The sequence below is a fragment of the Solea senegalensis genome, linkage group LG13, assembly GCF_019176455.1.
Source record: "Solea senegalensis isolate Sse05_10M linkage group LG13, IFAPA_SoseM_1, whole genome shotgun sequence".
NCBI classification, from domain to species: Eukaryota; Metazoa; Chordata; class Actinopteri; order Pleuronectiformes; family Soleidae; genus Solea; species Solea senegalensis.
Window position 1 is genome coordinate 18,786,093 of NC_058033.1, and position 22,613 is coordinate 18,808,705.

Here is a 22,613-nt window from a genome sequence, read left to right on the forward strand (position 1 = left end):
CAACGATATGTCAAGGTCAGATACCTGCCCTATCGCATTATTAGGTGTGAGTCAGACTGTGAGAGAGATTCGATTTTAGCTGCACTCACATGTTAAAAGTCTGGACTTTAAAAGTCTGCCTTTAGTCGGACAAAGACGGTCATTTACTTTTGTATATATATATATATATATATATGTATGTGTATGTATATATATATATGTGTGTATGTATATATATATATATATATATATATATATATATATATATATATATGTATATGTATATATATATATATATGTATGTGTATGTATATATATATGTGTGTATGTATATATATATATATAGATATATATATATATAGATACATATATATGTATATATATGTATATATATACATACATATATATGTGTATATATATATGTATACTGTATATGTATACTTTTGCACCCCCATTAGAACATGGTAAAGTTGTAAACTCAGAGTAAACTCAGATTTCATGTGATAATAAAAAGAATCATGGGTTCACGGCTGGATTTTCTGTGGCTGCTTCACCGGCTCACTGACACATGATGATGGTATAATGGGACAATCAAGAAGCATTGTTATCTTCATCAGTGCTGTTCACACTCTTCACCAACGGCAATCTGTAAAAAAGAAGCTGTGACCTGTCACATGGTGACAAAAAAACAGCTCACTTCCTGGGGCAAAATAAATATAATACATGTGTATTTATAGCACGGGCAACTTTCTGCTCATCTCTGACATTCCCAGTGAGTTTCTCTACGACACACAGCACAGTGGAGACGGTTCTCACCAGAAAAATGACAGAGAATTGTAATCTAACACTCAGTTTGTAGCGTCGTGACAGACGGCAGCGTAACACTCAGACATTTAATTATGCACATCATCATATTTTCCTGACCATCACTACTTACACTCAAATCTAACCAAACTGCACAGTGGGGCAGAATTGATATTTTTCCAGCAATACATCAAATGATGACGTTAATAACTTCATTGATTAATAATTCAGCTTGATGAAGCTTTTTAAAATAATTCCAGCTTGTTACTTAGCAACCTGGCCAAAAAACCTTTCGGCGATTCCGAGCCGAGCTGGTCTTTGTAAGCGTCTGTCAGAGAGAGACTCAGAGAGAGACTCGTAGACATCAGAGTCTTATACATGCTGCTTGATGTCATTTAATTAACAATATTGAGCTAATGCTGAATTAGACACGTCTCCTCCGTCGTGTCCTCGTCTCTTCAGGCGTCCTTGACTTGCGCTGTCTTTGACCATGCACATGTTTAATGTATTAAAATGCATTCTGCTTGGTTTTTTGTAATCAAGTGGGACATTTGGAAATTTCCATTACACAACAGAAAGCTTTAGGGTCAAAGCTTTAAAATCCAAAGTACATTACTTGCTCGTCTTCAAATGACACAGGCGTGAAGTAGAAAAAGAGCAGTTTTTGCTTCCTGACGGGGAATTGTGTTCCCACATTCAGCTAAACATCCAGAAATTCAACTTCACGATTATGGCGAGTTAAAAAGACTAAAAAACATCCTGAAAACACGTGTTAGTCCAACATTTAGCAAGGAAATCTCTAAAATCGGAGAAAAATAAACAATGAATATATTCACATTTAATAACTCGAAATATTTGCCAATTAATAATATATTTAGTAATCGATCATTTCCAGCAAAACAAGCTTTTTGGGGCCATTATGATGCGGTTTTTATCTTTTTCAAATAACTGTCCGATTTTCGAAATTGCGATTTTCACTATTTTGCGATGAACCGAGCGGCCCTAGTGTTGGTGAGGTTGCACATCTCTAACTAAGCGAAATGCCAGCTTCTGCTTTGTTGTGTTGCTCAGGTGTGACAACTTCCTGGAGACACCTATGTTGACACGCCGCTGTGAAATGCTCTTTTGTCCTCGGAGTAACTCGAGGCTTTTCCCTGAGCAGTGCGGCTGGTGAGAAAGGGTCAGCTGGACAGAGGAAGTGTTTGTTTTTCCAGCCTCTTATGTGAGCTGCTTTTGGCTGGATGAGGTGGCTCCGGTCAAATAAGCTCTTTTGCGGTGTGAATACGGCTTTGGCACTGACCCCGCGCCCTCCCCAAACCCTTTTCTTCCCTCCCTCCCTCCCTCCCTCCTCAAAGCACCCAGAGCGATGCCAAGATGAACACCAGCTTCCTTCAGGGTGTGAATGAGCAACACTGCAAAAGCTGCTCAGGACAGAATTAGGAGCAGGAGAGGAAAGGCAGCACAGAAGTGTGCGTCCACGGAACAGATTGTTTTTGTGAGTCCAGGCAAGAAAAAGAAGTGATACAAAGTCTGACAGACTCATTTTTGCACAAGCTGATAAATAATGCACAATATGAGGAGATTAGTCATCAGTGGGATATTAGAAGTATAAACATGAAAAGTTTTGAAGCTGGAGGTATCATTTCTATTAATAATAAACACAAGGGCAAATTCTCAATACAGCAGGCATGAATGTAAAAAAGTATCTAAAAGCAAAAACACAACCCAGCCTCAAGATCTCCCACAGATGCTTGGACGAATGAGCCTCATTCAACGACCTTAAACTCAACTGACAGGTAGTAACTTGTATGTAATGTTATAAATAAACATAAATAGACACAATTGTTGAATTTAAGCCGTAGGAGACTGGTTTGCACCAACATTTCTGTGATCAAATGTGCATAAATGTACTTTTGAGTTGAAGAGAAGAAAACGGGTGAATTTCAACGTCTTTAATAACTATGCATTATTTATTTATTTATTTTTTTTTCCCCCAAAAAATTCAAACTATTGGTCCATTGTTTTGATGTAGGAGCTCAAAGGTTTGGGGAGTCGGTGTGTGGTGGACAGTGTTGTAATGTAACAGAGTACAAATCATTTTCACATATCTGTCCTTCATTATTTATATTTCTCACAACTTGTACTTTTACTCCGATACATACCATCTTCATTACTACAAAATAATTTGCCGCTCGTCTTCAGCCCGTTGCCAAGAAGCCGGTGAGGTCATGGCATCAACAGTGTCCGCCTTATTTGTGTGTTCTTTACCACCAGTGAAGATCTTGAGGTATTAAAGTATCCTTGTGTGTGTGTGTGTGTGCTCATTGATGTGATTACAGCTCTCCCAGTCACAGAACGGAGGTTAAACGAGAGGTCGGAGGTCACGGGTTTATGCAAAAGAATCGTGTTACCGCGTAAAAACCTAATTAGTTACCTTTTGTCCGTGTGCACGGCGACACGGCGCTCGGGCCGCTCATGATCGCCCTTATTGCCATTTATGCATCATGTTTATTTATACACCAATTAAAGGCCCCACTGGAGCAAATAATGGCCACGGAAATGCTGAACGCACTTATCATTTTTTATGGAAGTGGCATGAAATGGAGGGAAGTAAATTTGACTTCTGTCTGAATGTCCTTCCCCCGTTTCCCCTGATGTTCTTGGTCCAGGCTGTTCTTGGCAGCGTCTCCCAGGTTTAGTTCCCTCTTCTTTTTTTTTTCCAGATGCTGCCTTTGCTGGAGGAGAGATAATAATGATCTGGGCACGTTATTTTTCTCCCATTCCACCCTCCCCCCCCTTTTCTCTCTATTGTTGGTCACAAGACTCAATTTGTTGCCGTTGTTTGCATCATCGCCCTCCTCAGCCTGCTGTGATGCTCTGTACATGGGTGGGAAATGCAGCAAGGAGAGACGGAGAGAGAGAGCGAGAGATTTCAACTCGTGCTGTTACTTGAGTTTCTTTACCGAGATAATTCATCGGTGGGTCCAAGCATCTCTAGAGCGGCAGGTCGTATACGTACATAATGTAGAACACCGCAGTCCCAAGTGGGTCCTGTAATGGGAAGCCTCAGAGGAGAAGGAGGAAGAAATTCGATGTAGGATGAATTCATTCTTCCCTCTTTTATTCTGCACCTTATTCAGTGGTCCACTCTAATCTGCGTGCTAATGCGTTCACAGAGTGCACTGGATCAATCCATTTTACCCAGAGAGAGGAGAGAAAGAGGCAGAGTGTGAGTGGGAAACGAGAGCACGTTAGAGTGTTTAAGGACTGAGAGGACGATCGGATGAGAAGGGGAGGGGACAAATCTAAAACCTGATCTAAAACCACAAGCCCACATTGTCGCAGCAGTAGAAAGAAAGGTGTTGTGGCTTAAAAAAGGCCTAACCTTTAACCTTTAACCTCAAAAGTCAAACTGGAGCTGAGAACAAGTCAGTCAGCTGAGCAGTATGTAACGTGTTCTGCACCACTGATAAGGAGCCAAAGTGCCATATTAGGGCTATATCACAATAGAACTACTTCGATTTCCATCGATATCGATAGTTATTGATCATTTTTCATGACCTATTAAAAACTGATAATAATAATAATAATAATAATTAAAAACATTTAAACCAACACTTTTATTCTAAACTTCATACACTTTCCTGTTATTTCAATCACTACAGGGATCAATCAGACCACACAGAGGAAAATAGTAACGTCAAGCACGTTCATGAGGTTTTTAAAACCATACTTCTCAACAAACCTACAGAGACGACGCTCACATTCTCACCTTTCGTGTCCAATTAACCTTAAACTGCATGTTTTTGGACTTTGGGAGGAAATCGGAGAACCTGGAGGGAACACACGCAGTAACAAACCCGGGTGTTTTTGCTGTACTGTGAGGCAACAATGCTAGCCAGTTCTCCACCACGTGAACCCTGAACTGAATCAGAAAATAGTTCTTATATTCAAGTACTTCATACTATTAATGGTTAAGTGCTCGACCGGCATTGTGTCATTGTATAACGTCGTCCTTAAAATCTTACAAGGCCGTGCGTATGATTAATGTTTCCACCGTGTCGTCATGTACATGAATGGTGTTGTAAAAGTCTCATAAAAAGGTCTATACGCTTGAAAATGAATGACATGATAATTATATACTTGCATGATTGTGTTTGGAGACAGTACAGTGCATTTTTCTCTCTCCTTTACATCCTGTTACTGCCTCTCTTTGGATTATAGATTCATTTCCTTCTTTCAAACACAGCCACAGTCGTACAGACACACATCATCACGGCCGTCGTCTTCATTTAAACTTGTAATCTTTCAGCTGACAGCTTTTATTTTGTCTCTTTTTTGTCTTTTTCTGGGTTGTTATGGATACTGTGTACCGGTGTGAGGTACAGTGTGTCGCAATGACACGAAGGCTGTACTTGCACAAGTAATTACAGCGCGTCCGCCGTTAAAAGGCAGAGCGTTTGCACTCGACTTTGAAAGAATGGTGTCCTCTGACTAATGCCGTCGGAAGTGACAGCAGCTGAGAGGTGTGTTATTCATTACCTGTGTGTGTGTGTGTCGGAGCAAGTGTGTGTGCAGCATTTTTAAAATGATTGTAGTTCACAGAGGAGAGTGATGCATTTCACACATTGCACAGAGAGAGACAACAGAAGGGAAGATGGGGTTGTGTATTTTATGCGCATGTGTGCACAGATGAAGGACGTTGATCTGTTGCCGTATGTGTGGCCCCTGGCTGAAGAAATTCATGTTGAACTACAATCAGCATCCATCAGAAGCCAGGTTTAAATGCTTTACTAAATCATTTCCTCTTTTTTGTTCTCTCCCCCTCCCCCCCTTTTCCTTCCCTTCACGTCAACCTCATTTCCCACCATCCCGAATGATGTCCTCCATCGTCTCCATTCTCCCCCGTCCTCCTCCTCCTCCTCCTCCTCCTCCTCCACCAGCTGGTGGGCGGCGAGTTTGACCTGGAGATGAACTTCATCATCCAGGAGGCGGAGAGCATCGGCTGTATGGTGGAGCTGCTGTCCCACTGCGAGGTGACGTGCCAGGCCGAGATCTGGAGCATGTTCACGGCCATCCTGCGCAAGAGCGTGCGCAACCTGCAGACCAGCACCGAGGTCGGCCTCATCCAGCAGGTGCTGCTCAAGATGAGCACCGTGGACGACATGATCGCAGGTGAGCGACGGGGAGAACTGTACGTTTATGAGCGTGTGGTGGTAAAGGCGCTGAATACTTGGACACACGGTGACAAAGGAAAGCAACTCTGATGTTAACAGTGTCAGTTTTAACTCCATGCAGGAAGGAAAAGAGTGCGAACCACTTGTAATCTATTTATAATCTAGATTAAACACCTCTTGATTGATATTTAAAATGTATTTAGCTCTTGCCATAGTTTTATAACACTTAGAATATTATTCATATGTTATATTTAACCAGGTTAAAAAGCCCTCATTGAGATTCAACAAATCTCTTTTTCCAAGAGTGGAGTGAAGGTCACGCTTATATCAGAAATAGATTTAACTGCCCTGCATCTTTACACTCACAGAATAATATATGCAATATGCCCCCGCACCCTCTTCAGTTTATGACGTTAAATACAAATAAAGACAAGTTTAGATGAAGCTGTTACTGCTCTATACGCTCAGCCTGATTAGCCAGGTAGTGATTCTCCATCAAAGAGAATCAGCGCCGATGTGTGGGCTGTGTGTAGGTAGACAAACTATTTAAAGTGCAATGTCCTTACGTTACCTCCTAACCTCATACTACTTCATCAAATACTGTAGTAATAGTTCAATAAAAAAAGGAGCAGAGACGACGACGACGACGCATTACGAGGTTTTGCTTGCACCAATCAAAATCCTTTAAAGATGTGTTGCCCTCTCGGTGTCCTCTCTGTCCTACAGTCACTGCCTCACCACAGCAGTTTATGCATCACCCAAATCACTTGATTGCTCGCCGTGATTTCCAAGTCTTTCCCAAAACTATTTAAAATGACCTACATGGATTTATCGTACCAAAAACAGAGCTTCGGGGTTTCAAATCTGGGACGTTGTGCACTGCGTTCTTCAATTTTCTTCCCCTCTCATAGCGAGCACCTCGGTGAGCTAGCCTTCTGCTTTATTCCCTGTCGCTGGTTTCTGGCTAATTAAATATTGTGGGAAGACACTATTCATATCTCACCAGCCTAAGAGAAAAGAAGAAGAAGAAGAACCTCAGTGAGCAAGATTACCTCACTCTGCATCTGTGCCATGCTGTGTGAAGTGAGAGTCGCAGTGTAGTCTTTTAACAAGCTGCTTAAATATTCACTGGGAAATCTTTCGGATGCCTTGTTTTTTTTTTTGTCGGTTTGTGGCATGTAGTCGCTAAACAAGAGCTTATGAGTCGCAGCCTGCTGTTACAGAGTTTCTGACTGCTCAGCATTAACTATACTGTATGTTTGATCATTTTAAATAAGAGTTTTTATGCATGTGACACGGATTAGGAGCAGCTGTTTGTGTCACATCGTATTCAGTGTACAAATTAGGAATGAACAAGCCATAGATATGCATTGGTATTGGTTTGATTCTGGCCAAAATCACTAGATTACTGATAGGGCTGCAGCTAACGGTTATTTTATTCGAGTAATAGTTTGGTCCATAAATGTTGAAAAATATTGATAATTCTTTCTCAAACCTGGAAATGGTGTCTTGTTTTGTCCCCAAATCAAAATGACTCAGTTTTGAATGATTTCTTTGTTTATATGGAGCAAAGAAACCAGAAAATATTCACATTAAAGAAGCTGAAACTGGTTTAAATCTTAAAAAAAATCACTTTAACCGATTCATCGATAATCAAAATAGTTGACGATTCATTTGGTAATCGATGAATGACTGATTAATCGAGTAATTATTACAGCCTCAATCACTAGATTGCAAAAGTAAAAAGAAAGGGGAACGTCTGCCACAACTGTCACAGATGTTTGCAGATGCCGCACAGTGGTAGCATTGTGTTGTAAACACCTTATTAACAGCTGTGTTAATTAAAGAAGGTAAGAAGGAGTAGATCAGACTGATGTCAGTATTGGTAGACGGTCATCGTCTTTGGAAAATAACTGTTTCCACTGAAACTTTAAATCAATTTGTCAGTTTTTAATTACACGTCCATGTTGACAGTGTGCCGCGTGAACTAGTCGCAGTCGCCTGTATTGGCTGTAAAGTATTTAACTCCGTCTCAGTCCGTGTTTTGTGTCACATTCCCTGATGTATGTATGTATTGAGAGTGTGGAAATAACAAGGTTTTACATCGTGATGAACTGTACGCTGTATTGTAACGCTGACTGCGGCTCTTTCTCCCGCTTCAAGGATGTGTTCGTTTTGTGCACAGTGGAGGAAAAAAAAAACCAGACCGAGTGCTTTAAATGTAACACAATTGACATGCAGTTTTTGTTCAAATGGAATAATGCTGACTCACAAAGGTACGTTTACACTCACTTTCTGTGTGTCTCTGCTTTCTCAGACCTGCTGGTGGACATGCTGGGAGTCATGGCCAGCTACAGCATCACAGTCAAGGAGCTGAAGCTGCTCTTCAGTATGCTGAGAGGGGACAACGGCATCTGGGTATGTTGGTGGACACCTGAAAACAAAGTGTTATGGAGATTCTGGAGCTGTGCAGGCTCATGAGTGGAACTTGTTTTTATGTCTGTGGAGCTGGAAATAGTACATATTACTGAAAGATCACTGATGTCACATAGTACATGGGGGTCACTGACCTTTTTGAGCTACCTGAAGGGTAGAGAATAATATATATTTATGCAATTTATCATTTAAATGATGAATATCATGCATTTAATTGTGTACACATTTATTCCAGCGCTTACTCCTAGCAATTATTGCAGTTTTTATAAATTATATCAATGATATTTGATTAAAAGTGATCCTATGGATGCATGCAGTTATCTTATGAAAACAAAACATGCACAATTATTGTTTTATTAAACCGTCTCTCTATGTCAGTCTTTCACACACAAACACACACATCTCAGTCGGGTCATGTAGCGACGGTAGCTTAGCGATAGAGCAAGTCGTCCATCAACTGGAAGGTTGTGGTTCCGCTTCCTAGCTCCGCTAGTCTACGTGCCGACGTGTCTTTGGGCAAAAGACTTAAAAGAATACTTCACAGATTTGCATTTAGCTTTGTATTAATAGAGTTGGGGTAGTATTTTTGAAAAGTTGAGAAATATCGTCATTATTTTCTGTATTACGTGCCCACCAGTGACACTTGGTCCTGTTAGCGTAACTGTTAGCAAAGATGGCGGCTTTAGGATGTCACGGTAACTGCCGAACGTGATCCGTTCTACAAATTTGAATACGCCAGCGCAATTATTATTTGTCGGGACGAAAAATGTGTTTCACACGGGATTAAACGCTGCGGCCTGAGTTTGTTTGCATGTCATTAGTCTGGATCGGATTTAATCAGATGAGTGTTAATAGAGCAGATTTATATAGTGCGTGTGTGTTTGTGGATTGATTTGGGATTGACTGTCAAAACAAAGGCAACTGTGCTCAAGCTTAACTGTTTCTCTCTGTGTTGTGATTGGCTTAATCATTGCAAAGGAGGTTTGACTGTGTTGCATTTGTTAGAGTCGTGAGTAATGGCCTCATCAGCTGCCATGGTAACACACACACACCAGATATCACCAGATACTCTCGCTGTACCTTTAACCACTGTTAATACATTCATCAGCTCTGGAGGAAACGTCTTGGGCGAGGGTTTTTATTTTTCTCTCCGTCTCCTCTGTCAAACATTTTCACCACTTGATCCCAGTTGACCGCATCATCGGCTCATTCATGACTTACTGTGGTGCTTTATTCATCTGATTTCTGTTGCTGTCAATGAGCCTTGGACAAAAGTACCAAAGTGCAGATTTGTTTCTTCTACTTTCCAGCAGATTTTCTTTAAAACCACAGAGTAAAAACCTATTTTCAACATATTAATGTTCATCTTATCTTTTACATCACATTCTATTCCATCTATTCCATTTCAAACATCGCACATTTGATCACTGAAAATGAGTTTTACCCTCGTAAAGGACTTTGCTGTTTGCTTTTGTTGCCGTTGAAATGAAATTAGCGGTTTGAGATTAAGGAAATTATCCTCGGCGCTTGGCGTGCTACTCGTTGTTGTCGTATTATCTGCTCCTTGTAGTTTACGGTCACTTAATCAAATCAAAGGGGACGTTTTAAAGAAGAACGGTGATGTTTCAGGTGGTTTTTAATGCGAGCGAGCCTTCAACTGCTCACTGTCGGGGTGCGCGATTCATCCTCGTCCACTCGCTAAGTCGATACACCCTTGGTCCTTCTCGTCAATCTCTCTCCCCTCTACTCAGGCTACAGGGCGACCGCCATCATCATCAACAACCTTTGGTCACTGATCACTGGTCCACAGTAAGACCATCATCCCTCCCTTCTGTCCACCTCGATCCACCTCACCCCTATTTCCACTGGCTTTTCCAATTTCTCTGCCGCAGCTGCCCTCTCCAGCGACCGATCAATAAAAGGGTTACCATGGTATTGATGAGGTGTCGTTGAGGGAGGGGCGGGCCGGGGTGATTGAGGGCTTATTGATCCAGTGGGGTTGTGGTAGAGATGTGATGTCACACCACCCATGTCTCTGATATGCAGCAACTGTCACATAATAATAGCAATCACATCTTTTTCCACTCCTTCTCCTTCTCCTTCTCCTTCTCCTTCTCCTTCTCCTTCTCTTCCTCTTCCTCCTCTCAGCCAAGACACGCGATCAAGCTCTTGTCCGTGTTGAACCAGATGCCTCAGAGACACGGTCCTGACACCTTCTTCAACTTTCCAGGACGCAGTGCAGCAGTGAGACACACACACGTACACATACACACACACACACACACACTTAAGCCTCATTAGCTACTTATTATTAGCCCAGTTTCACAGAACTCAGAACATCTCAATTACCATTTGGTTGTTTTTAGCCCAAACATTGAAACAGAAGTAAAGCTGTTGACTTATCGATCGCTGTGAACATGGAACGCCCCGCTCTGATGTGTTTCTCCTCCCTCAGGCCATAGCGCTACCACCGATTGCCAAATGGCCGTACCAGAACGGGTTCACTATCAATACTTGGTTCAGACAGGATCCACTCAACAACATAAACGTGGACAAAGACAAACCGTACCTCTACTGGTAAGTAGAAGGCCAATCATGTGCATTACAAAATGACATAAATATCAAATCCATGTAATAGGAAACTGTGACTGCATTACATTACACACTTAGATATCAGGGAAGCCAGCTCACGAGATATTTTTAAATCCTTTTACTCTTTTTTATCCCACCCTGTGTGGGTATTTTATTTGTATTTTTAGTTTATTTTAAAGTTAAAACAGGGTTTTAACCCCCTGACTCGAGACTTTTCCTATTTTAGTTGTGTTTTACTGTTTTAATTGGGTCTTTTGTTTTATTTCAAAGTTAAAACAGGGTTTTTACACTACTTGACTTTAGCATTTTTCCTTTTCATTCCACCCTGTGTTGTGTTTTATTGTTGTATTTGCATCTCTTTTCTTTTTAAATGTTATTTTCTTTTATTGTGGAGCACTTTGAGCTGCGATCCTTGTACGAAAGGTGCTATACAAAAAAAGTTTACTATTATTATCATCATTATTATTATTATCTGGTCATCTCATCCAAAAATGATGTGTTTTTTTTAGTTGCACTAAACTTATGTAATTTTGGCTCTAGCTGGTTTGTCCAAGTACATAAAGTATTTAAAAAATCTTTGGAAAACCAAACTATTTGTTCTTTTTCAGTGATTATTTAGTTATACATACATCTGTGTTTCTTCTTCTGCATTTTGCCAATTCATAACTTACATTACCTCTATCTATTCTATACATCTATACATTATTACTATCTTTACATCATTATTAAGGTGATGACATTACAATAGGAACACAATGAGGAAACACTCGGCAACAGTGGCGAGAAAGAAAACTTTGACAGAACCAGACTCGGCGTGTACAAACATCTGCCTCGACCGGTTGGGGTTAGGAGAGAGGAGAGAAGGGTAGGGGGTTAGTGAAGGAGAGGTGGGTGAAAACGGACCCTTGGATATTCTTAAACACATCAGGACTATATACGATTTTTGGTTTTCTGCCCTGTTTTCCTGACCCACTGACAAGTCGATATTTTCAACAACGCTGTTCTAGAGGAGTTTAAATAAAGGGAAAGTGTATTTGTGTCAGTCCTTTGACAATCACAGAGGCAGCAGGCTGGAGAAAGTGCAGTCAAGTTTTTCTTTACAAGGCCTTTCTGGTTAAAATAAGAATAATAAGCAGAAGTGAACAGAAAGAATGAAGGTTAAAGGAGAGTGCGCCGCTGCACTCAATCACACAACGAGGAAGCACTCGACACACTGCGAGCACAGGCGACTTTAACTGTAAGGGTAATGAGAAATTCACCTGCTGATGGACTCTCCAAGGTCAAACTCTTGCTTTGCTTTAGGGTTTTTGAACCGCAACTAGAAAAATAACAACGCTTTACATTAAACTGGGGCAAAATATCATTTTATTAGATTACTTATTGTCTTGATCTATACACGTCTTATGCTCCAGACCGACGAGAACATCTTTGCTACTCACAGATTTGCACAAACATCACAGAGTAGTCATTTTAAATATGTTTGCCTGAGCGAAAATGAGAAGAATGATGCCGTCAAAATAATCACAATTAAACCAGCAGTACGTGGAAATGGTTTAAAGGTTTCTTACAAGGTGATAGGTCTGTATTTACGCAGCACTTTATGCTACAGTGCCATTCAGATCTATATGTAGCACATAATATTTTGTCACACATCATTCACACCAGTCCACCGACACAGCTGTCGGAAGCAATTTGGAGTCTTTGGAGTATTTTGCCCAAGGACAATTTTTTTGCCACATGATCTGAATGAGCCAGGTATCAAAGACCTCACTGATCATCCCAGAGATCTGAAGTCATCACAGCAGCTGTGGTAAATAAGAATAATAAGAATAATAAGAATAATAATAATAAGAAGAATAACTCCTGGGATTCCTTTACGAGTAATCCAATATGAAGTTTCTCGACATAATAAAGATTTAACTCCGGACAGAGAGTGAATAGATGAACAGATAACGAGTTATAATTTAAGATGTCTGGGTGCTGGTCGTACAGCTCTGGACCTCACTGGCCACAACGTTAACACTGTAGGTCCAGGCTGTTAGCCTCATTAGCTTTGACCTTTAATTTAATTGCACTCCTTTACTTCGCTGCTTGCCTTCTTCCCTCCACGTTTTCACTTGGCTCCCCCCACCCCCATCTGATGCATCATTATTATATATTTTTTTAACCTGAATATTAAAAGAGGAAGTCGTCTACGGGAAGGTTGTCATACGTCCACATATATAAATTCTCTCATTACCGTCGCGGAGAGACATGCTCAGTCGTCAGAAGACGTTAGCGTGTAACCCTGTTTCCTTAGTGACCATTTGTCAGGTTGTCATGGTAAGCAAAGAGCCAGAGAGAGAGAGAGGGAGGGGGGAGGTGGGGGTGCACCTCCTCTTCTTCTTTGGCTCAGGTCTTATCATCCCTCCACAGCTGCGACTCACTCCGGCTACCTGTCTGAGACAGAGCCTCCGCGGCTGCCACGAAGGCGACGATAACGCGCCGTACATGCACTCCTCACGTATATCAGAGATCCACTTTAGTGGGATTTGTGTCTTGCCTTGTGCTCTGCGTGTGATCCTTGTGGGAAGTGCATCTTGTTGTTTCATGACACAGCTGTGAGACTGGGTTTTTACATGGAGGCTGCATGCAGCATGTGGGAAGACAAAACCTATAGGAAAAGAAGAGAGGTAAAGGGATTTATAGCGTGGTCCAGGACCCCCCGCTGCTGCTGCTGCAGAGGGAATTATGCTGCTGTGACTGATGTTGGCTTAAACAAAGTGATATGTGTAGGTGGTAAAGGTGTCGTGTTTGTTTGTTTTTGGGTAAGCAAGGTTTCACGAGATACCGTTTTCTTTGTTTAACTTCCTTTAAATGCAGTTGCAGTCGTAGTTTACAGAATCAGAAATACAAAGTAAGCCAGACACTGCGGTTTGACTTCATTTAACAGGAATACTAGTTTAAAAAATGTTAAATGTCTCAATTAAATATATTTCGCTGTACATAAACTCAAATAAGGGGCCCTCCATGAGGAAGTTTCATCCATCCATCTTCTTCTGCTTCATCCTCCACATGAGGGTCAAACGACCACGCACTCTCACTCTCACACTCACAGTTTAGAGCAGAGGTCCCAAACTTGCGGCCCTCCAATCGATGTCCTGTGGCCCCACACACAGAAACTAAAGTGATCATGAAAACTCTAACCTGATGATGATAATAATACATTAGGTTACATTAATTACCTTGTGTTTCTGTCTGGCTTTTTTTCATTTTGCATCATAATTGTGTTCTTTTTTACATATCAAAACAAACACTTTTACTTTGAAAGGGTGAGCAACATCATCCTGGAGGTTTTCAAATTCTGCAGTGTCATAATGGATTGTCAGGATATCATTTGAAGTGAATTTAGTTCTGTGGAACTTTTTTTACTTTGACCGGAGCCTGGCCCCCGTCCTGACCAGCCTAGAAGTTCACTGGCCCCCAGATCATTTTGAGTTTGAGGCCCCTGATTTACCTAATTCCCATATTAAATGTTTTTGGACCCCCCCTCGTGGAGTCTTCTTGCTGAGTATGTTTCATAAATAGTTTAAATGTATGAGCTTTATTTTAAACTCTTCGCCTCTTTGGTTCCCCCTTCAGTTTCCGCACCAGTAAAGGAATCGGTTACTCCGCTCACTTCGTGGGAAACTGTCTCATCGTGACGTCGTTGAAGTCGAAAGGAAAAGGTTTTCAGCACTGTGTGAAGTATGATTTCCAGCCGCGCAAGGTAAGCACACAAGCGAGCAACTCGGCCAAATGATGGAGATTTTTATGCGTTGCTTACGTTTCAGACGAGACAGCACCGGGGATTGTGTGGCTGCTCTCGTCCCTCTATCTCTCCTTGCGCTCACTCGGAGGGTTATTGAGTCTAGATAAGGTCTGTCAATTAAGGCCTTAAACACTGCCCCTGTGCTGCACGGTCAGCATTTTTGCTCAGGCCCTGCACCCAAACAGGCACATGTGCACACACACACACACACAGACACTTGATGAGATAGCCTTCCACAGTATTTGCTGACCCAGTGGAATCTCCGAAGTGCCTAACAAAGTTCCCAGTGGTCTCATTTGATCAATTTATAAGTCACCGTGTCGCACAGCACTCGCTGTGCATGTGTTAATGTGTTTATGTGCACATGAGCCTCCACGTAAGTGCGACTTATTATCCATTCACCAGCTATACTGTACTTGTATGCGTGCGCCTGGAAAATTTGAGCCAGCGTGACACCAGTGTTCCCCCCCTTCTTCATTTAAACCTACCTTCAGGCAAACCTGTGTTTACTTTAACCCGGGAAGACTTTTAATCAAGTCACACAAACAGACACGTTCATGCTCATGTGCTGCTGTAGACTCTTCAGTGTGAGGCGACCCTTAAAGAGAAATGTTGCATGGATTTAATCCACATTTTTCTTTAGTAAAGACAGAAAAAATGAATATGGATTGTTGCACAGTCGGGGGAATTGTCTCTAAACCCACAAATATTTAGAAATGCTAAAAAGTAAATGAGTAAGGCAAGACAGAGGCAACTTAAAATTCTTCACAGAAGAACATAAGTAAGGAAAATAAGACGATTTGAAATGGGATAATTCAGATCTTGATGGGTACAGCACTGTTTGGCATCAACATTTAAAGAAACAGACAAAAGGACATGCTACCATCTTGGATGGTTCTTTGATTTGTACCTTTAATTTCACTGAGAAGTGCTTTGTTGCTTTCTGTTCCATATGCCCGTGCCAAATTGGGCAAAAGGGCTTTCTGTTGCAGAAAGACTGGAAACTATTTCATTTTAAATTCAGTTTTAATTCCATTGCATGCTTTCAAATCCAAACTTGAGAGTTCTGGAGGTTTGGACTCCACAACATGCACTTGTTTTTCCATAATGTGCTTTTATATAAATGTAATCTGGATTCTTTTTTATTGGTTTTCCGCTTGTATTTTAACCCTATCTTGGCCAGGACTCCCTTGGAAAAGAGGTTCTTAACCTCAGTGGGATTTTTCTGTTTAAATAAAGGTTAAATAAATAAGAAAAATGGCTGCAGTTAATATAAAATGACAGTTTCTCCTAATGGTAATGTTCAAATGGCAACAGCTTAAACACAAGAATAAGAGATTTCTTTGTTTTAACATCATCATTCTGACTGTGTTTCCGTGTTTTTTCTTCAGTGGTACATGATCAGCATCGTCCACATCTACAACCGCTGGAGGAACTCTGAGATCCGTTGCTATGTCAACGGTCAGCTGGTCTCCTATGGTGACATGGCCTGGCACGTCAACACCAATGATGTAAGAGCACCGATACTACGTCTCGCCGTTAAAGTGGCGCGATGTCAGTTCTTTTATGCACTCATTTTAGCTTCTGTGGCAGCCTCAGAGAATCCAGTATGTGTCTGCTCTTCCTCCACGTTTCACTCCCACTGAGATACTGGCAAACAGTTGAGGTTTGTCCTCTGTATTCATTAGCTGCAGCAGATTTGCCCTTGGGCCTCCCTCCAGCACAACTTGCTCACAACTCCAAACTTCCAACTTTTCGATTTAGCAGGGGACAGGTAGTCTGACCTCTCAGTGGCAGCACAGCCTTCATTATACTTCCTGGCTGGCTTCTTCTTTTTTTTTTTTTTTTGCTGCCTTCACTGAAGGCTGGTTTTTTGCTTATGTCTAAAAAGCTCTTGAGTAAATATTATTTGACATCTTGATGAGCAGAAATGTCAATGATGAACGGCAAGTGGACGGACTGATTGTAATTGTAGGTGACGGCAAAGCAGAGTGCTCACTGTCAGCTGGAAAATGAAACATGTATTAAGTTTTCTGAGGTGATTCAACAAAGACAAGTGTTTTAACACAAGTTGGTGCACCTGTCATTTATACGGAAGAGTGCTCGGGCCACACGTAAAACAAAACAATTAACAGAAAGAAAGAAAGAAAGAAAAATCTGAATTCTGAGATTAAATTCAGAATTCTGACTTTCATCTCTCAATCCTGACTTTCTTTATTATCAGAATTTAATCTCAGAATCTCAGAATATCAGATCCTGACAGAATTTAATCTCAGAATTCTGACATAATTTAATCTCAGAATCTTGACAGAATTTAATCTAAGAATTCTGACATAATTTAATCTCAGAATTCTGACTTCCATTTCAGAATTTAATTTAACGTTAGAATTCTGACTTTAATCTCAGAATTATTTTTTTTTGACATGTGGTCCTAATAATTTACAAGTTCAGCAAAGCTTGAATTTATTTAGTGTCAGACTTAAGAATAAACTGAGTAACTTTGGTTTCTAATAATCCCTCTTCCAAAATGTCTCTCTAAAGAAAATGACTTTTTTTTTTTTTGCCTTCCATAATGTTAAATTATTCATGGATCCTTTTAAATGAACATGCTCTGAAAATGTTAATGAAATAAATGTTTAATCCGTGTTTTTCATCGTTATCATTTATTCCCGTGCTCCGCTTCTTTTCCGCAGAGCTACGACAAGTGTTTCCTGGGTTCGTCAGAGACGGCGGATGCGAACAGGGTGTTTTGCGGTCAGCTGGGAGCCATTTACGTGTTCAGCGAAGCTCTCAACCCGGCTCAGATCTTTGCCATTCACCAGCTCGGCCCGGGATACAAGGTGAGACGGAGCCCGTGTAGTCACCTCATCAACCACAGCGCAGTGTACACAGTATTCTCTGCTGTGCACCACAGTGAATCAACGTCACGCTGCATTTGCCTGACCGAGAGTATCCGGTGCAAACCGAGGATTACCTTGCCAGTGTTAGTTTTTGCTGCAGGTTCATATTAAAACATATAAAAACATAAAAAAATATATTAAAAAGCCACGGTGGTACCGTAGTTGTTTGTAGGGTTGAGTTTATCCTGTCACTTTCACATCCTGCAAAGTGTCCTGTGTGTGTTTCATCACAAATTCTCAGACACATCATCCATCTGCTGCTTCTTCTTTTTTTCCCATTTAGTTGAGTTACAGTTTTTAGGTTGGTCAGATTTGCTTTCCTACCACAGCAACATTTTAACTGAATTTAAATCAGCGATTAACCCTTAGAACACTCGCTTCTTTCCGTTTTTATGTTAAAACATACAGTATATACAGAGGCTGTGAGACTGTTTTCATTTTCACCAACTATATGAACACACCTGAGCAAAAAGTACTCAAAATGTTTCAATTTGGATTGAATTTGCTTGTTTTATGATCAAAAAGAAAAGAAAAACAGTCTAATTTTGTGACTTCTGCACAATTATCGCTACTTTATGTCACTACTAAAAATGCGATACAAAAAACGAATCATAACTTTGACTCAACAACACATAAGAAGACGAAAAAAAAACCACACTTTTTAAAACCTGAATATGTGGCCTATAGACACACACACACACACCCCAGGATGTCCATATAAGGAGTTGTGTATAATTCCCATGGCAATTTACGATGGATGCACCTCTGTTCCGCGTGAGCACTCAGGGTTAATGTGAACTCTTTATCTGTTTTTTGCTCTTTTAATTGTTTAAAATGTAACCAGAAGAGATTTTTGTATGTTGTTGTATCATCTGCACATATTATTTTAGCCAATACGGTTTGTTGTTATGAGAAAATGTTCTTATGCTTCTGCACTGAACAAAATATAGTAAATAAAAGCACCATGTGTCTATTACTGATAGGTATTTGTTTAAACCTACCTACGTTACCTTTATCAATAATCTAAAACAGTCACCACTTTAAACTTAACCAATTATGAGCTACTGTTTTGTTATTCTGGCCAGTATTAAACACAGTAATAGTTAACGTAACATATGAAACATAACTTTCTGTACAGGTCAAAACTATAACAATAAAGCTTTCCACTGTAACTATTAGACGACATCATGGTTATGTAATAGGTGCAGAGCTGTGTTTTCTTTGTCGTCACTTCTGTCTCTGTCAGAAAATATCACAGTGATTCATTCATGTGTATTTTTAGAAACGTGAAACCAGCCCTTGCACGTTGCAAAATCTTCAGATAATCTTAAACTACAGGAAGCCATGAAAACAGTAAACTATTCCACTATCATTAACCACTTCCTGGAAAGTCCCAAGTTGAAGTAACGACGCTTGTTTCGCCGTTAAACCGTCGTCTAGACTCGCAACACCTGCGGCAATGACAATTAATCAAATGAGGCTTAACGTTTAAGTCGGCGATAAAGCGCTGATGACTCGAGAAAATCCTCGTCGTCGACGCCGCAGCACCTCGCCGGCGGCCTGCTTCTTATTTCTGGCTGACTGACGCGCCTCGGGCCACTTGTTTATGAAGCTGTCTCTGTGAAACTGTCTGGATACGCTCAGTGAAATGACACGGGCTGCTGTTGTGTGTGTGTGTGTGTGTTTTTGAACAGCTCCCGGTAAAAGATTAGAATGGAATGTGCTCTAATTTACTCAAACAGGTGACACTGATGGAGACATAATGTCAGCATGCACAGTGTGCACTAGTAGATTGTCTGACGTAGAGTATGACAAATCAGCACTGGATCATACTTTTCTTTTTCTTTTTCTCCCGAAACTCGTATAACGGAAGGTGCAATAAAACGGATGGATTGTCCTCACATGTTCCTCCTGATGGTCACATGCTTGTGATGTGATTTGATCCGTCTGTCTGTCACAGCTCACAGTTTCTCGGGACAGATCAGTCAAATGATGGCCTCACTACTTGGCGCGGAATGGGCTCCTCTGATGCCCAGAAGAGACCATTAAACGGCTCGGTTGTTTCAAAGCTGCGGGGCCTCTGCGCTGGCGATGTCATGATGAGTGCACTGGGTTTTTTATTATTATCATTATTCAGTTGAGTTCAGGAGAACGCCAGTGGAACATAGCTCCTCTGTGTATGTGAATGTTCTTCACACAGAAGATGGAGTTTGAGGAGAGTTGCGTCAGTGTACGCTTGTATACAACATCTCTTGGACTCAGCCGCTGTCTGCTCTTCAATAACGATACAAAAGGCAAGACAGGGAACTCTGCTCACTCTGCTAAACAAGCCTTCAGCATATGCACAGCGAGGTTGTTCGACGTCTTCTAACTCGATGTGACTCATGATGGCACCCGGCACGCTTTGTGCTCTGAATATCTGTCTGTCTGTGTATGTGTGCAGCGCGTCGCTTCCATGCTCTTTAGTTTTTGCATTATGTTACGTGTTTTCCTCAAGTGGCAAGATATGTCGTCTAAAATAATAATTACAATAATAACAATATTGGGATTGCTGTTTCAAAGATGTGCAAATTGACAGTATTGAGAATTTAAATGAGTGAAGCCCTCCTTGCTGCAGCAGTGAGCAGGATTCACATGATCACATGACCACTAGTGGGCTTACGTGATCACATGGCCTTTACCTTACAGTAAAGCATCTGAACGTTTACCCAGAGTTCAATGTTTCTACGCTGTAGTTTAGTTATAAGTCTTTGAGTTTTGACTTGAATGCTGAAGTTTAAAGGCTGATCTGTAAGGACATTAACATCCTGGTTTTCAAAATAAAATACTGATAGCACTGTGTCTCTGAGTGCACGTCTTTGAATTGGAAAAATAATGAAAATCCCCACAGTTGTTATGGAGACCGCATAACTGGACTTTGACCAACGGTATAAAGCGAGTTCTCTAAAGAGTTCTACTTAATAAGAATGAAACCTACTAGTGTACTGGATACAAGACATTTTACTGTACAGTTTTAGAGAAAGTTCAAGTTAAAAGTCCCATATTTGCACTTTTTAATCATAAAAATGTTTTGATGTTTTTATAAGGAGCACCCCTGGTGGCTATTCAGTATATTTTAAGTTAATGTAGTCTTCCAGTTTGCCAAATCAATCAATTTGGACACCTGTTTTGTACGTCTCTTTGTGTGTATATGCCCATACGAGTTCATGTTAAGTGAACTCGTAGTAGAAGTGAAGTCAGTACTCGGTACCTTCTACACTGACCTAAAAACTGGCCTCAGATGTCTCGAAAAGCATTTATTTAATTTGATCATATGTTATTTATTGAAATGTTCAGATTTTATTCATGCACAGACGCACAAGCTGAGCTAAATTGAATAAATGTGGGTGTGTTGTTGTCGTTGTTGCTGCTGCGAGCCACCGCCGTATCTGCTGCTGTCAGGTTTGAGATGGGCACGAGCTGTTTTGTGACTGTGAGGACACGTGTGTGTGTGTGTGTGTGTGTGTGTGTGTGTGTGCACGTCCCAACACAGCAGTGTCAAAATTTACATTTTTTTTTCACTCTTGCAAATTCTTGCCACTTGAACGCCACCATACATCTTTTAATATGGTATTTTCACGGAGTCAGCAAAGCTCTTTTACACTTGCGGCTACCTGCCACACACACACACACACACACACTTCATAAATGCACCACAATAAATAGGCTTACACTGCAAAAAAAAATAAAAAAAATGTGCATCTTAATCAGAGCATTAATTTTACATTCAGACTATTCAGTCTTTTCTTTTTCATGCCGAGGGCCCACTAACCTTGGTAGAAAAAAAAATAAACCAAAGAGCAATTTGTTTTTGTGTTTGATTTATTATCCCGGCACATGGCTGCTGCACTACACTCTTTCCTTTTATAAACACAGCTGTTTAATGTATTATCTTTTTAACGCTGGGTCATCATCACCCCTTTATATAACGAATGTAATTTGTTTTGGAGTCTGTAAATGTAAACTTAGACAAGGGTTATTATGATGCCATTATTTACCATTTGCAAGACAAGAGAGTGTGCGTAGGTGTGAAGGAAAGTGTGTTTCCGAGGAGGGAGGAAAGTTGAGGCGAGGACGATGAGGGACGAGGATGTTTGACTACAGGAAGGCTGCTGTTTTCAGACGTCTCCACATTGTGCCTCACTGTGAAATTTACTTCTGTACGGTTCAAACAGCTCAGGGCACAGAGAGACCACAGATGAAAGGTTTCAAACAAGACAGGCCTGCAGGTCTCTGAGCAGCGGGCATCTGGGGAGCGTTGGGGTGGGAGTGTGGGGGTAGATGGGTGAAGGGCACACCTTGCCGGAAGAAAGTGCAAATAGTAGCAGAGCAGCGTGCTCGGGCGTTCATTTTCTGGGCTGTTTGTGCACGTCAGCATTGCTGCGGGATATAATTACGGTTCCGCACACGGACAGATTTAGACGTAACAGACTATTGTGAATACCGGCACAAGACATGTAAGACAAAATATGGGACTTAACTAAAGATTTCTCTAAAACGGACAGCTGTGTGAGGGAGCACATTGAATATTACATTAACCGCTAGTGTGGTAAATTGCTGTGGGAATATTACATAACTCCTTATATGGACATGCTGGTGCATGTTTGATTATAGGTCACATATTTAGCCTTTGAAAAATTTGTTTTTGTTCATCTTCTTACGTGTTGTTGAGTCAAAGTTATAATTAATTTTATATTGCATTTTTAGTAAAGGGATATAAAGTAGCAACAATTGTGCAGAAGTCTAAGAAATTAGACTTAGTTTTCTTTTCTTTGGAGTTAAACATTTTGAGTTTGACTTTTTCCTAGGTGTGTTTATATATTTGGTGAATATCATAGGATATAAGACACTGTATCCACACAAACATGCCCTCAGTCACGTCTGATAGTTTTGCTT

At 40.8% G+C, this 22,613-nt stretch overlaps 1 protein-coding gene across 14 annotated transcripts in view; it reads left to right on the top strand.

Annotated features, from left to right (window-relative positions):
• Positions 1-22,613, top strand: part of nbeaa (neurobeachin a) — an 87,881-nt gene that overhangs the window by 25,627 nt on the left and 39,641 nt on the right. For all 14 annotated transcript variants that reach the window (XM_044041209.1, XM_044041214.1, XM_044041212.1 and 11 more), the window contains exons 2-8: positions 5,727-5,958; positions 8,278-8,378; positions 10,545-10,640; positions 10,852-10,973; positions 14,610-14,736; positions 16,170-16,289; positions 17,472-17,618. In XM_044041209.1, the coding sequence (XP_043897144.1) occupies positions 5,727-5,958; positions 8,278-8,378; positions 10,545-10,640; positions 10,852-10,973; positions 14,610-14,736; positions 16,170-16,289; positions 17,472-17,618 (945 nt within the window). The remainder of the gene's footprint in view (positions 1-5,726; positions 5,959-8,277; positions 8,379-10,544; positions 10,641-10,851; positions 10,974-14,609; positions 14,737-16,169; positions 16,290-17,471; positions 17,619-22,613) is intronic.